General features: G+C 36.8%; 1 protein-coding gene across 3 annotated transcripts in view; it reads left to right on the forward strand.

Annotated features, from left to right (window-relative positions):
• Positions 1-1,166: 1,166 nt before the first annotated feature.
• Positions 1,167-15,530, forward strand: part of adgra1b (adhesion G protein-coupled receptor A1b) — a 201,138-nt gene continuing 186,774 nt past the window's right edge. For 2 of the 3 annotated variants that reach the window (XM_083538295.1, XM_083538296.1), the window contains exon 1: positions 1,167-1,819. In XM_083538295.1, coding sequence (XP_083394421.1) covers positions 1,599-1,819 — 221 coding nt within the window. In that variant the 5' untranslated portion in view covers positions 1,167-1,598. Of the gene's footprint in view, positions 1,820-14,643; positions 14,663-15,530 lie in introns of those variants that run through there. The other variant, XM_083538297.1, reaches the window with a different exon arrangement.

The raw sequence follows: 15,530 nt of genomic DNA on the forward strand, positions 1-15,530 counted from the left end.
ATAGAGAACCGAAAACAAAACCAAGCTATTATATTAATTATATTAATATGATATTAATCTAAACTTTTAGCTGCAATGCAATTTAGTACTACATCTAAAAAACTGAAAACTTTACATTACATTAATCTGAATTTTTTATCAAATAATCCTGGCAATATCCCTTATAAGATTAAGCCTGGCACTCATAATGGAAACTAGATCATCACAAACCAATAATTGTCTCTAAAGCACGGTAAAGTGTCGGCAAAAAGTGTCAGGAAATTGTGATTTACTTGTTAAGACGTTAAACTTTGTATTGGAAGGTCGTGAGTTTAAATCTCAGCACCACCATCCTTAACTGCTCAGTTGTTTACATGAAATAATGGTGTCACTCTGGATAAGGTCTGCCAATGTAAATGGAAAAATCTATAAATTGTAATAAGACAGGCCACACAGATTAATTACAACAAAAGCTGACAGTTGTGTTTGGGTAATCATTTAGGTTTCCAATGAAGTGACTGCATTTAGCTTGTGATTAGTCATAATATTTCTGTTGCAAACAATATAAAAAACAATGAAAAAAATGTAACACGAATGGAAAAGTCTTGTGGCACAGTGCTGTAGGTTGCATAACTCAAGGTTGTCTGGTTTGATCCTGAGCTTGTGTTATTGTTTGTGTGAGGATTTGCCTTTTAAGTCTGTGTGGGTTTCCTCTGGGCTCTTTTCCTTCTATTTCGGAAAACATGCAAATGGTTTTGGCTCCTGTAAATTTTCTTAGGTATGAAGGAATGTATATATGTGTGGTATGTGTATGCATGGCCCTGTGATTGACCGTTGTCCCTAAGTGTCTCCATGCCCCAGGTTCCAGAGCAGGCTCAGGATTTGCCACCTCTCTGACCATGATAAACCAAACAAAGGAATTAATATTACTTTAATTATTCTAAAATCAGAATAACTGCATTTTTAATGTTCAGATACATTTTCACCTGAGGAAAAAGTATTAAGTCTAAAAAGTAATGAAACTCTGTCTATTGCACTTATAGTGTAGTATCCACACGCCTTCACTTGGCCGCCAGGGCGGATTTAAATCCCGTGGTCACTGTGGAGCCAATAGGAATGTACAGCACTTACGTTTATGGTCTTTGTGGGCGGGGCCTATCATGCCGAGCGCTCACTCGGGACAGAAAGCGCGTGCAGGCGCTGCATCTTTCACTCCGACCACCTGTTGACTAGAGAACTTCCCTGAAACACACACGACTAAAATCGGATCGGTTTCTTCCAAGGAGGTTGCACTGCATTTAGGCAAAATCTGCTCACTGAAATCTAAGCAAAGTTTTTCTTTTTACAAGTTTATTCAAAGAGGGAATACAAACTTTTGCCAAGTTGTATTGTAAGTGACTCCTCGAGGACATGCGCGGCAGTAAGAGTTCACGCGCAGTGTGTTGTGGAGATGTTAAGGATTTGGAAAGCAAAGTGTCATCCGTGCACGGTCGCCGAACCTGCATGTTATGTGATTTGCGCGTGAGATGGTCGGTTACGACCTCCCAGGTTGGGGAGAAATAACTTAACAAAAAAAACCAAAAAAACCCCACAGAACAAATCACACACGATACTCCACTATGAAAGCAGTGAGCGTGGTTTTCGTTTTGGTCGCGTTGTGGAGAATGAGCGTGGCGAGCAGGAGACACTGCCCCGACCTCACCGTGGAGAGCTGCGAGTGTGCAGCAGAGCGCTCCGGGGCGCTAAACCGGCGCAGCGCGCGCGTCACGGTGGCGTGTGATGATGCGGATCTGACGGACACGCTCGAGCCCCGCGCGCTGCTCAGCACCACCACCTCACTGTGAGTCTACTGAGAGCAACACGGGAGGGCATATGGGTGGAGGAGCTGAAGAATGCAGAGAACATTGGATGTTGAATGGATTGATTGATGCATGAGTTTTGTGTAAAGGGAAATATAACACCTTAAAACAGGGATTCAATAACTTTTTATTTTTTTGGAAATTCTTTAAAAAGTAAAATTTATTCTACAGACCCAGTCAACATACATTTTTTAAAACTGTAACACCTCATAATTGTGATTATTCAAATATTAGGCGTATTATATAAATGTTTATAATAATTTTGTAGCTCTTTATTGGAGCCATAGAGCACTTGAGATGTACATTCGCAGAAAAAACAGGTTCATATTAAAAAAATGTATAGAATGGCCTGTTAATGAAGATTGGATTCAATAGAGCAGGTCTAATTTACAGCTATAGGGGAAATAAGTATACAGACACTTGTTTGTGTAATTTAGCACATTTCTGGTGCATGTCTTTTGTAGTGATTAATGTAACCAAAAAGTAATTGAGGTTTATGGTTTACAAAAAAAAATCCAGTGAGCAATAAGTATTCAGAAATTATGTTAAAACATGGGCAAATACAAATCAAGATATAAATGCTACAGAAATGATCTTTTCTTTCTTATTTACTGTAGAGAGGTTAATGACTACAAGAACACAACATAATTTTTTTTATACTTTTGATAATTTTGCTTTGTAATTACCACTGTACTGTAATAACACTACAAATAAAATAGAATTAAAGTATTAATTGACCCTTGGCAGTGCTTCCCTGGCTAGCAATTTGAGAAGCATAGTTTCAAACAATAAAAAACCTGCATGTCAATATCTTCAATGTTTATGTTTGCTAAAAAAATAACACCAGATCATAACAGTTAGGCTAGAAAAACTAGAAAAACTAGAAAAACCAGTAAGTAGTGGTAAAAATATATGTGTATGTTTCATTGGTTCAGTGGTAAAAATATGTGTATATATATATATATATATATATATATATATATATATATATATATATATATATATATATATATATATATATATATATATATATAAAAGTTCTATTAAAGTTTATTAAAGTCTATTTTTTATTTATAACTTCGTAAAAGTTGAGTTTGGTTAGTATCATAAAGCTTTTATACATTGTGTACGTAAAAATACACTTTCATGCAATTTACCATACTATAATGCTACCCTGTGCTATAATCTTTATAATGTCAAACTAAGCTAGTCTCCTAACCTAAGCTAGTAAAGTGATAATTTTCTTTCTTTCTTTCTTTCTTTCTTTCTTTCTTTCTTTCTTTCTTTCTTTCTTTCTTTCTTTCTTTCTTTCTTTCTTTCTTTCTTTCTTTGCTATTGGTTTGAATATTTTTATATAATAATATCACGTACTGTAATTGCTTTACTTTCTCTTTACTGTGCTGTTGTATCTTTTGCGAAGTTTTTACATATTAATGTACAATACATTACATTAATGATGGTGGAATTCAGTGCATAGCTACTTTCAGGGACAGAAAAAAAATCAACCAGCAATGAGTTATTAAAAGGCTCATTAATTAACAAATGATTTCTCTTTTTCTGTTGACTGCCTAATATTCTAAACAAAGCTACTTCAGTGCCTGCTATACAGAGCGAGACACTACAGAATAATTTAATGAGAACATCTAAATGGACGCCTAATAACATAAACAGAAAAATCTCTTGCTCCTTGAGTACAGTGTTGCGGGTGCATTATAGCCGATCTCCTGCTTAGTCAGTTGATTCCCTGCAGAGTGGGTTATTGTGAAGTTTTAATTTGCTGAAGTAATTTTCCTCAGAGTAACTTTATTGGCATTATTGGACTGTATTGTATAGGATTTATATGATTCATCATTTTTTTGCTGTAACACAAGTCAAATTAGTTGTTTAGTTTATTTCGAAAAAATTGAACATAACTGCTACATTAGCAGCCTGGTTATTTTTTTGATAATAGCATACATTTAGTATCAATATTAATATGTCAGTGGGGTAACAAATCCTAAATGAATTAGCAGCCTCATCAGCTGTGTTAATGCTTAATTGGGCTTGATGGCTTGGCTGATGTCTGGAGTGGAGTAGAGCAGGCAGCTGTATTTGGAAACAGGATAAAACAAGCTACAGTTACAGTATTAAGGAGCATCACACCACCAAGAATTGTGTTCATTGGGTTTCTAGCTGTAGAAAATAACATTCATTCTATATAATATTCACAATATATCCAAATATAATTGAGTTTGTACAGTTTGCTCAGATGTTGTTTGCGAGCTTTGACAAGTACGCCTCTGACCATCCAATCAGTGGCTGTGAAAATGCAGATGTTATTGTATGCCTGATAGATGGCCTTTGACCCTGGCAACATGTAATGTAACAGCTAAAATCTGATTGGATAGAAACACTAAAGTTAACAGACACTTGGTTGACATCAAAAGAAACAAAGAAAAACTATAAAATAAAGAGAATAGACTATTGGGAATAATTTCATACATATTTATAGGCAAAAATATATAAATGCACAAGTTTAGGCTCGAAACTAAGGTATGTGTGTGTACCTTATATATAAATGCACACACACAGCATCATATAATAGCAGCAGGTGACTATCATGATAACATTCTATTGATACCTGTTATCTGTGTGCTGGACAATGACAAATTAATAACTGACTGTCCCGGCAAACTTATCTCCATCATGGTCTATGTAATATACTGTGCATGTGCTTTGCAGTATGCAGGCACTCACCATGTACTTGAAGAAATATCGTAATTATAGTATATATTTATTTAACCGCTTTTCCTGGTCAGAAAGAATCTGGAGCCTGTCCCAGGAACACTGGGCATGGGGTAGGAACACACCCTGCATGGAAAATTATAGACCATCCATTTCCATATATAGCAGCATGTGAAGGTGGTGCAGTAGGTAGCATTGCTGCCTCACAGCGCCAAGTTCTTGTGTTTGATTCTGAGCTATGACTGTTGTCTATATGGGGCTTTCATGTGTAAACATCTGTCCTTGTGGGTCTCTTCTACGTTGTTTTTTCCCAACTCCAAAACCCATGCAACCAGGAGGATTTACTTTGCCCCAGGATTGTAAAGGCGTACGAATTGTGTTTTCATGGTGCCTGGCAATGAGCTGGCATCCCACTCAAGCTGCAGTCTTTGATCAGTGCCAGGGTTCTTATGATTGGCTCTTTGGCGCCACTGTGACCCTGAGCATGATAAAATATTGACTGAAGATGAATTAATAAATGAATGAATGAATGAATGTTGTGAATACACTTACAAGTGAAACTTATGGATATCATCTGGATTAAAGTGATGATGCTTGTATGTTAGACTACTTAATGTGTCTGAACACATTTAGGAGAGAGCAGAACATTGCTCAGCCTATAAATGCTGATTTTTTAGGTTTTGATGGCTTTCATGCGCCCATGCTTGCTTGCTACTGGCCAGGCTGCACAAATTTAAATAGCAGATGTGTACTATTCTATGCTGCTCATTTATCTGATTAGCACTTTCTCATGTTGTCTGCAAATGTAGGTGTAAAGGAATGCTTTAGAATGTGACTAAGTCAACTGCAGCTTTTCAGACAAGTTTGTAGTAATATTGCTCATGTTTCCCCAGCTGTGACATCTAAAAGGGTTTCAAATTTGTTTTTGTTTTTTGCATTTTGTGCTGTAAATAATTTTTAAAGCGGCACAACTGGACATTAATGCTTCACTTGTTATTATAGTTATTTACATTTACATTTGCGGCATTTAGCAGACGCCCTTATCCAGGAACTCTTTCATGTTCCTTTATGTCTCTGGAACATGTCTCTTTATGTAATTTGTCTCTGGTTTGGACAGTATGCTTAGTCAGGCAACAGTGATTAAGACAGTAATCCACTTTGTTAATTTTTTTATTAATTAATTTTTGTACAGCTCTTGTCATAATTCACTGCTTCACAAGATCTCCCTTACAACTGACAATGTGTTATGGCTGGAGGCATCAGATTATATCAACTACATGAAATTACTTATAGTTTATAACTTATATACAGTATATACAGTATAAGGTATAAGTAATGATGTTAAAAGTATGTTTCACAACTGTCAGAAACAGACTATGTAAATCTACTGTCTAGGCTAGAAAGATATCAGCCCTAGCTCTTGTTTCATATGTGCCATTTTGTGTGTTTATACTTATGTTTATTGGTGATGCTGTTCATTTTAATTCTACAAAACTGTTTTAACTTGTTCTCTATTTTTTTTTTTGCAGAAATATAAACCTTTTTTTTTGGTATTGAGATCCTAACAAGTTTTATTACCATTTAAAGACAATTAAAGTTACTTTACCTCTAATAAATGCTTCTGCTTTTAAGGTGTAACCTGTATGTATATTTGTTCATACCAATGCGTATGTACTTGACCTCTGGCTGGAAATTTGATCCTATGTTTTCGTCTTAGCTGGCCAGGAAGTCTTGTTCCTGCACTAGGAAGTGTGACCTTTTATCAAACTAAAGTGGCCACCCTTGTCTCACTTTTGTTTCCACACAGTGAAAAAATAAACAGCTTAGAGAGGGAAGTGTGCATATGGCCAGAGGTAAGCTGACTGGGATGTTCACTCCTCTGGCTGTGTACTAATGCCTCCCTTTGGTGTCCTTCATTTTCACAGTTATTGCCCTTAGACCCTGGGGTGCTGCATTATCCTCGTTAGCATGCTGACATTATTGCTCCTTTGAGTGCTTGGAGCAGGATGCCCCCATTTTGTAAGAGCAACAGACTGAAGAGGCAATCTCATTTGATTTATTGGTGAAGATTAAATTATTGCCATGATTATTAAAATGAAGACATGCTGGGTTAAAGAGAATGTTGTTGGATCGTGTTTGCATTTGGTGTGCTGATTAGTCAGAGGGATATTTACTCATTTGATAACGGGCTTGAACAGGCCGAGATTGACTTTACTCATTTAACAACACGTTCACCTCTATTTCAAAAGACTTAATGGTGATTAAACTATGGAATTTTTAGAGTAACAATATTCTTCAGGCAAAGTCAATAAACATGTACTGTGTTTGAGCAATGTTCATGTATATACTACAGCCTGTATTTTCTCGGGAAGCTGACATAATTGTATTTTGAAATACTTTTAAATATTAACTACTAGTTCAATGTATTGCCACATTTATTAAATCATCATGAGCTATAATCAGTCAGTTAGGTAATTCCATTCTAGAAGCGACTTTATATTTGAGTTTCTTTTGACTAAAATTATGAAATGACAGAACAGACCTTCCCACTCATATAATTTGTTAAACTTTGAACTGTGTATTCATATGCAGACTGCAGTGAAGAGTTTGGAAATACCTGACCAATGTGATTAATTTATATTTATTGAATTCTCTCAGTGGATATTAACAAAATTGGGAACATTCCTAATGCATGATACATACAGTGTCCTTATGCATTCTTCCAAAGAAAGAGAAGCATGCTTGCTTTGCACCTTTTTGAACTGAGACTGTGATGTGACATGAAAGCATAGCAATGGCTGCCAGTTGTGAAAGTTCATCTGGAGTGTTTGTAGCACACATGCATAAAGAATTGTGGAAATGTTTTGATTGTGCACCCCTTTTTATTGTTTACTGTTAATTGGCTTCTGTTCATACATGTTTACTTTAGCAGACACTTGTGGTAGAGGCAGAGGCATGTGTCACTTCTGCTTTGGACAAATAGCTGCCCAATTATTTTTTTGCTTTGCTGGATGCGCTTGTCTTTTTTATGCAGACTTCTAGACTGCTGTTGATTTATTATTCAAGGCTTTATGAATGTTTGGGCTTTCTTGTCATTTACATTTTGTGCCTAGCTAAGGATCGATGCATGCTACTGTTGTTCTATTAGTTATTTCAGTGATACTATACATGAGTTACATGTATGTAATTCATTCATTGTTGCTATTCTGTTTTTCTTTGTAGATAGAAAGACAGACAGACAGAAAGAATGACAGACAGATATATAGAAGGGGTTAAGTGTTTATATTTAAGCTAAGTGTTGTTCACCTAAGCAGTTCATATTATTAGTAATGTTATTGCACAGCAGTATTATTAATATTAATAATAACTATAATAATAATAATGTTAATAATAATAATAATAATAATAATAATAATAATAATAATAATAATAATAATACTTTAATTAACCTAATTTAACCATGGCTGAATAAATCTAATTAACCGCGGCATGCTATAAAACCATTAGGTCATCGTAACAACACTATAGAGGAAGCTGCATAGAATACTGCAGCCCTCATGCATATCAAAATGACTCACACTGGCCACATAACACTGACAAAAACAATATCAGTGATAGATCTATACCAGAATTAACTGAAACCTACCTTCAGAAGTGCCACAGGCAATGGGTGGAAGTGTTAAGTGTTATTTTCTCAAAACCAGATCTATTTATTTGTTGCAAAATTTCTTTTGCATTCAAGCAGGGCTTTACGAAGAAATTCTGGCTCATTGTTCATTGTAAATCCATAATTAAAGTTTAAATTGTAAAACTTAACGTTTTCAGACAAAGTAAACTTTTCTGCAATCTTTGCATTTATGACCACTCCAATTTACTCATTTATGTACAGAGTACATAAATGCACAGAAGTCGAGTGGAAGTAATACATTTAAAATATATAATAAAATTACATGATTTAGTCCTAACATAGTCAACCCATTGCAAACATGCTGCCATTATGTAAATACACATTACTGATATAATGGCAGAACGTATGTAATTAACTGACTATGTTAGTAGTATATTATGCATTTTTTTTATTGAATTCTACTTTTCAGTAATCAGTATTCATTATTACTTGTTTATTATTCAAATTAATGAACAAAATTGATTTAAAAAAGTAGTAATGGGGCACAGTGACTCAAATGTCCAGGCCACAACCCGTGGGGTCTGTTCTTGGTGGTGACACTGCTTAAGTAACTGCTTTATCCTGGTCAATATTGTGTTGAAAAAAAATCTACCATAGTTGGGGCTCCGGTGAATTTCAGCACGTTCACTTGCATCTAGTTGCATTTTATTGTAGCCGGTCAAGTAATTGGCATGTCTGTAGGAAATTGAAGGGGATCTGATAAAACCTGCAAAGGCACACAGACAATGTGAAGGTCTACATAGAGTTCAGAATTGAACCTGGGACTCTGTAGGTATAAGGTGGCAACAATACCACCTGCTCACCTGCACAATATTGTTGCTCTGAAAAAAATGATTGTAAACAAAATATCATGTTATCTGAGCAGTTTTCGATTCTCATGATTTGATTCAAGCCAGTCTAGTGTGCTGATGCTGTGCTGCCTTCTCTGAGCAGTGGTCAGAGACTATGACTTGGTCTATGAGCTATATATTGGTCTTAAGTGTGTGTGACACAAGGCCAAATGCAGTGCAGCATTGCTACAGCTGAGGACAGGAGGTGTGTGAATGCTTACTGACAGCTGCTCTGGCACAGAGGATCAGTTACAGCGACAGAGAAAGAGAGAGAGCGTGTGTATGTGCCTGTACAGAGCTACTGCTTGGCACACAAATGAGGACACACTTCTTGTGGAAAGGATCTGTCCACACGCCGGTATTTTCCATGCAAGGACCCACACCTCACTTCCCTAACTGAAAGTGTATGAGGTTGTGTTTCATTTTCCTCGGGTTTGAAACCGAGTAACTGCCTTATAGACTTTGGATTAAAAAAGAAACTGTCAGTTATATATGGAAATGATGTTGCAGTTTAAGGAAAGATGAGCAGCTTGGGTATTCAGGCACTACTTTTTTATTACTTCTGATTTTTGGTGAATTAGTTCTCAAGACACAAAATATATGTGTGGTTTTCTAAACATGCCAACAATAAGGCTGTTAAATCTTAAACAGGATCATTCAGTCTCTTTATGTAATCCAGATTAATCATTTAAAAGGGTTCAAGAAGCTAACATTTCCCAAAGCCAGTGGTTTTCAAAAGATCCTCGACCATCTTGGAGGTGTTAATATTTTTAAAAAATTCTGCTTGAACATTGAAAATATTGAACCAACACTAATTCTGAAATAAACACAGTAGGTTTAGTTTGTCTCGTCCTTTAAACATTTATTGACACTTATGACAACATTCAAGCTCCAGCATTACTCTTGTCAATCAGCGTTAGTCATTTTGCAGTCCTGATTAGGAGAACATCTGAAATGATTCTAAGATCATGCATTCATTCCTTTTTTCATTTATCTCAGTAACCCATTTATTTGTTTTCTTTGAAGATCTGATTTTACTGTCTATCCAGTAGCCACCACTTTTTTGCCTAAATCACAATCCAACCTGGATATTATAGTTCTTAAACTCATACCTGACTCTGATCACACGTTTCCTGTTTTCTCCCAGTCACAATTGAAACTGCTAACTCACACACATACTCCAAGGTTTGACCATCTTTTCTGAATGAAACAGTGAATGTTATTTTTCCATTATTTTTCCTCTATTCGAACATCTGCAAATTTTTTTATTATGATTCTGCCTACTGATTTTCTAATTTAAACTAAAAACTGAACTTATGCACATATCCCCATTTCTATTTATGTCTCTATTTTGTTACATTATCCTACATCCTGTGTACATGTCCTCCATTATCTTGAAATGCATTTTGAATTTGTCAATCCTAGCCTATATTTTCTCCTTCTCTATTTTGGCTTTTTCTATAATCTTGTAGCTAATAAGTGATCTGCAGTGCATGACGGCCATGGGTTAACATGCATCTCAGCTAAGCAGCTCTAAATAAAAAATGACACATCTGAAGATGCCTGAAGTTAACTATTCCTTCTCATCAGCAAAGTCTCTCACTCTGTTGCTTTCTCTCTTTCTTCTTCTCTCTCTTTCTTTTTCTGTAGTCTATTTATCTTTCACTCTTTCTATAATCCAAACTGACAGTAAAAGTAGACATTGTGGCATGATATGAAGTGAGGTGACATAATCTCAAGTGTTATGTCTTCAGTTCCAGAGATGATACGCTAGCCCAGGGCAAGGTCTCATATACTCAAGTCATGGTAATCAGCACTGCCTTATCTCTCTGTGTGGAGACGACCTGAGGCTAGCAGTGTTATTTCGTGTGCGCTAGAATGCCGGTGAACAATAATAGCTGTGGGCTTTCTCTAAGCGTTTGGTCTTGGACACAGGTTTCATCACTAACCCTGGGTTTTGAAAGTAGAAATCTGGAGAGGGAAAGTCAAAACCTGGAGATGGTTAGCATTTGTCCTTGCTTCAAACATTCATTTCTTTACAGTCATTGAATCACTACTTTGTTTTCTTACAGTAAGCACTCTATGCTTCTGTTACTGGCTTAGTGGCTAACATGTTCGCCTCATTCCTGTGAGGGTGAGAGTCCAAATCCTCTGAGAGTTTGCATGTACTCTCTGTGCTTTTAATGTTTCCTCTGGGTAATCTGGTTTCTTTCTCTAGTTCAAAGACATGCATTTTGAAATTTCTCGAATTGTGTAAACGGGAGTACATTTTGTGCCCTCTCCACTGCCTTCATCACCCAGTTACCTGGAATAGACTCCAGGCTCCCCATGACCCATGGGTAGAATTACCTTGTGTTGGTATATACAGTAAGTTAAATAAATAGGAAAAACTAATTAACCACTGTAGCTCAGGTTACTTCAGATTAAAGCAATACAAGATATAACAATGTCAAAGTGTGGTACAAATTGGAAGTATATATCTGAATGATCAAGTTTGTATATGTTGTGTCATTTTGTTACACCAGGTTTTACTCTCTCGCTATAATGCATGCTTCAGAGGTTTTGGAACAAAGAGAAATTTTGTTGTCATGGTTTACCTGCATTGTGTTTTTACTGGGAGTCACTTATAAGAATACAGAAAAGCAAGCTGAGAAAAATTGAGCATTAATGGCAAATACAGCTGTTTTAGTCGCACACTTGTATTAAGATATGTGAATTATATTGAGTATGTCAGTATTATGGGTATATTATGTCATGGGTGTACTGCTGTATTTGATGTGAAACATATTACACCATATTGCAGACGCCACATCAGGAATATGGCTACAGTGGTTTTTTTGTTACTATTTGGATCTAAAATGAGTTGTATAAAAGCTCTTCTGTAAACTGAAAGGGACAATATAAAGCATTCTTGATGTATGTTACTTAAATTTCACTGTAGGTTCTATAAAGGTGCCACGTGTAGTAACATTATATTTATTAATTATGGTGGTGATGATGATGACTTCTCAGTAGTTACAATTTACAATAGTAAAATTTTTTGCCTATTATAAGTACATAGTTTTTTCATGTATTAAAAAAAAAAAGTAGCAAAACAATTTAAACATGGTTACAAACAAGTTTTAGTTGTTTGCATGCAAATTATATGAGGAAGGTTGTAGCTCAGTGGTTAAGGCATTGGACTCTGGATCGGAAGGTCATAGGTTCAAATCCCACCACCAAGCTGCTACTGCTGGGCCCTTGAGCAAGACCCTTAATCCTCAACTGCTCAATTGTAAGTCGCTCTGGATAAGGGTGTCTGCTAAATACAATCAATGCATTGTAATGATATAGATTCTTCATAAAAGCATGCACAAAATGAGCTATAGTATTTACAGATCAATGCTGTAGGTCACCAAATATTACTGTTGTGAAGCTAAAAATAGTATCCCACATGTGGAGAGCAAAGGCTAAGGGAGCAGAGCGAGATATTTGGAAATATATTCCAAAGTTTATGAAAGATATTTGCATGAACTGTTAAATAAACTGCATAAACTATTAAACTGTTAAAACTGGTAAATAGCATCAATTCAAGTAAGCTTATAGTGTTGTGTGTGTTCAACATTTATCTCCGTTGCTTTGAGCACCAATATTTAATCGTTCTCTTTCAAAATTATTCTACAGACAGCAGTAGACTAGGAATCTGTAATGGCAATCCTGAGTCACTATACAAGAAAAACACTTGTATATCGAAAAATGTTTCAATATTTCCAAAAGTTTCCCAGCATTTAGCCAAATAACTTGCTGAGCGGTCTAGCGATCATGATGCTTGTTTGCTAAATGCTAAATGCTAAGTTGCTCATGCTTGCTGTTTTGCTGTACTAGAGGGTTTAATATCAACTTATGTTTACTGTTTTTTTTTATTTTTTTATCTGTATACACCACATATTTACCAAGGTTAAAAAAGTCAAATTTTTCCATAAGGTAAATGATTTAAAATAAAGCACTAATTTGCTCTCACTAATGGTTCACCATCAGTCATACCATCAGTCATAGCGCACGGTAATAGATTTGGTGTCAGCAGCACTATCAGATATTTGTTGGTTAATTTTATTTTGAAAGTTTTAAAAATAATAAAATGAAATAATTTTCCTCAAAGTACCATTGAAGCAAATTGAACACTTGATGCCTCTGCAGTATATGTTGTCTTTTATCTAATATCCAAAGTGAATAACCTCAGGCACACAACTTGTGTTGTATCAAATCCATGAACTCTCACTCTCAGGAAAGTTCACAGCCTGCTGATTTATTGCTCCTAAGCTGTCGCTGAGAGATATGTCAAAGAGTATTATCCAAAGAACACACTGGGTGACGCATAGGCGAAACAGAAACATTTCACTGAGCCTTCTCTGCTTTTATTATAAATGTGTATGGTCTCACCCACTTAAATGGATGCAACAAAAGTTCATAAATCCCACTGTATCCTTCAGACAAGTTACGAATGGGTCTGATAGTGTTCAGACTACTCACTATCTCAGAATATAAGGAAAGGAAAATAGGGAGCCTGCCAGGCATCCGTTACTGCGCTGTTGCCTCTGCCTCCCTTTGTCTGGACGTAATAAATAGTTAAGTTATTTAAACGCTTATAAATCTGTTGGACCCGTGGCAACCCAGGCCCTCAGAAGTGTGTTGTGCGCTCCAGCTTTTCTAAACATCGTAAAACAGCCAGGGTTTTTACATCCTGAGAGTGTGGCTTCTGTCTGTGGGGCTAGCTTATGAGAAGAGGAATGTTATCAGCTCTCTAGAGAGAGGATACATACAGGACATCATCTGATAATGTGCTAAAAGGCATTGCCTTGTGTTTACAGGCAGCTATAATGCAAATTGATGACCTTGTAGTGGTGACATGCCTTATGCATTTTTCTTCGTTTTTCCCTGAGACACTGTATCAACAGTTATTGTTTGTCTTTAACAAAGGGATTGCTCAACTGCAGGACAGCTTTATTCTCATAGAAAACAATGTTATCTTGTCACAATTTCCCAAGCCAACTGCAACAAGATCTACAAAACAAAAACAAGTCCAGCAGGCCTGGTGGCTAAAATAGCCAGAATTACCTCTCTGCATTGTCCAACCATATGTGCCACACTCATTCCTCCTCCAAGTCTACAACCTTCTTAAAATCCATTTGAACTATGTCTGATTCACTTCCAACATCAATGTTAGCCTGTTTGAAATATGTTATTCTGGTTAGCCGTTCCAAGAAACCTGATATAACAGAATAACACAGGGTTTGGAGCTGAGGCTGGAAAGAACTGGGCTGTCCGCTCGGCATGTTTGTAATAGTTTAAATCCTGATTTCTACCCTACTTGGGCCGTGTGACTTGTGCCCACCAAAGGCTGAAGTTTCGGTTATTTTCATTTCTTCCACCCCTATAATAATGCAGTAGGACGGCTGAATGTCCCGAGGCTGTTGTGAGAGTGTTTCTCTTAGGGTTTGGCCAGCTGTGGGCCTCTGAGTGCTGAAAGTGGAGATATGAACTAGAGAGTGTGTGAATTATGTCTAAGCGTCTACAGTAATTTTACTCAGGAAGACCAACACCAGGTAAATCTTCAAGGACTCTACAGAGGCTGCTGCATACTCACACACACACACACACACACACACACACACACACACACACACACACACACACACACACACACACACACAGTTGAAAGTGTGCTTCTTTGTACTGTCAGCTACATACTGTATATGGGAATGTCTATGGGAGAGAGAGAGAGAGAGAGAGAGAGAGAGAGTGTGTGTGTGTGTGTGTGTGTGTGTGTGTGTGTGTGTGTGTGTGTGTGTGTGTGTGTGTGTGTGTGTGTGTGTGTGTGTGCATATTGCCCCCCCCCCCCTTTCCTGATGAAAGCGATCAGAGAAACACAGAGTGCAATGACATAGACCATTTGCTCCGGCAGCCCCGGTGAGACAATATTTGATTTGTCCTCTGTGTCTCTGTCTCTGAAAGCTGCTTATCCTGGGAGAGCATAATTGATATTGTAAATAGAAAGTTGGAAGGACACTCTGGATGTTCGGCATGTGCTGTTTACATAATGTACAATTATGTTTTGCTTGCCATTTCCTGGACGTTGTGCAGAGGCCTGACAAAGGCATGAGGGGTTGAGGAGCAGCTGAGCTTCCTCTGGCCAAATGGAGCCATGTCACACGCTTGAGTTTGCACAAACACAGAGCCCCTGTGCATGCCATGCTCTCTAGTCTGAGAAAGAGAAAAAGAGAGATGGTGTGTGTGTGTGTGTGTGTGTGTGTGTGTGTGTGTGTGTGTGTGTGTGTGTGTGTTAAACCAACTATTTGCCACTAATCAAGTCATGAATTTGCTTGCATTATAATAAATGTAACTGCTCAGTTGCATGCAATACGTCCCTAGAATGTTATTATAGTATATTTATACACAGTTTATACTGAATAT

The sequence above is a fragment of the Silurus aristotelis genome (assembly GCF_946808225.1).
Source record: "Silurus aristotelis genome assembly, chromosome: 4".
Classification (NCBI taxonomy): domain Eukaryota; kingdom Metazoa; phylum Chordata; class Actinopteri; order Siluriformes; family Siluridae; genus Silurus; species Silurus aristotelis.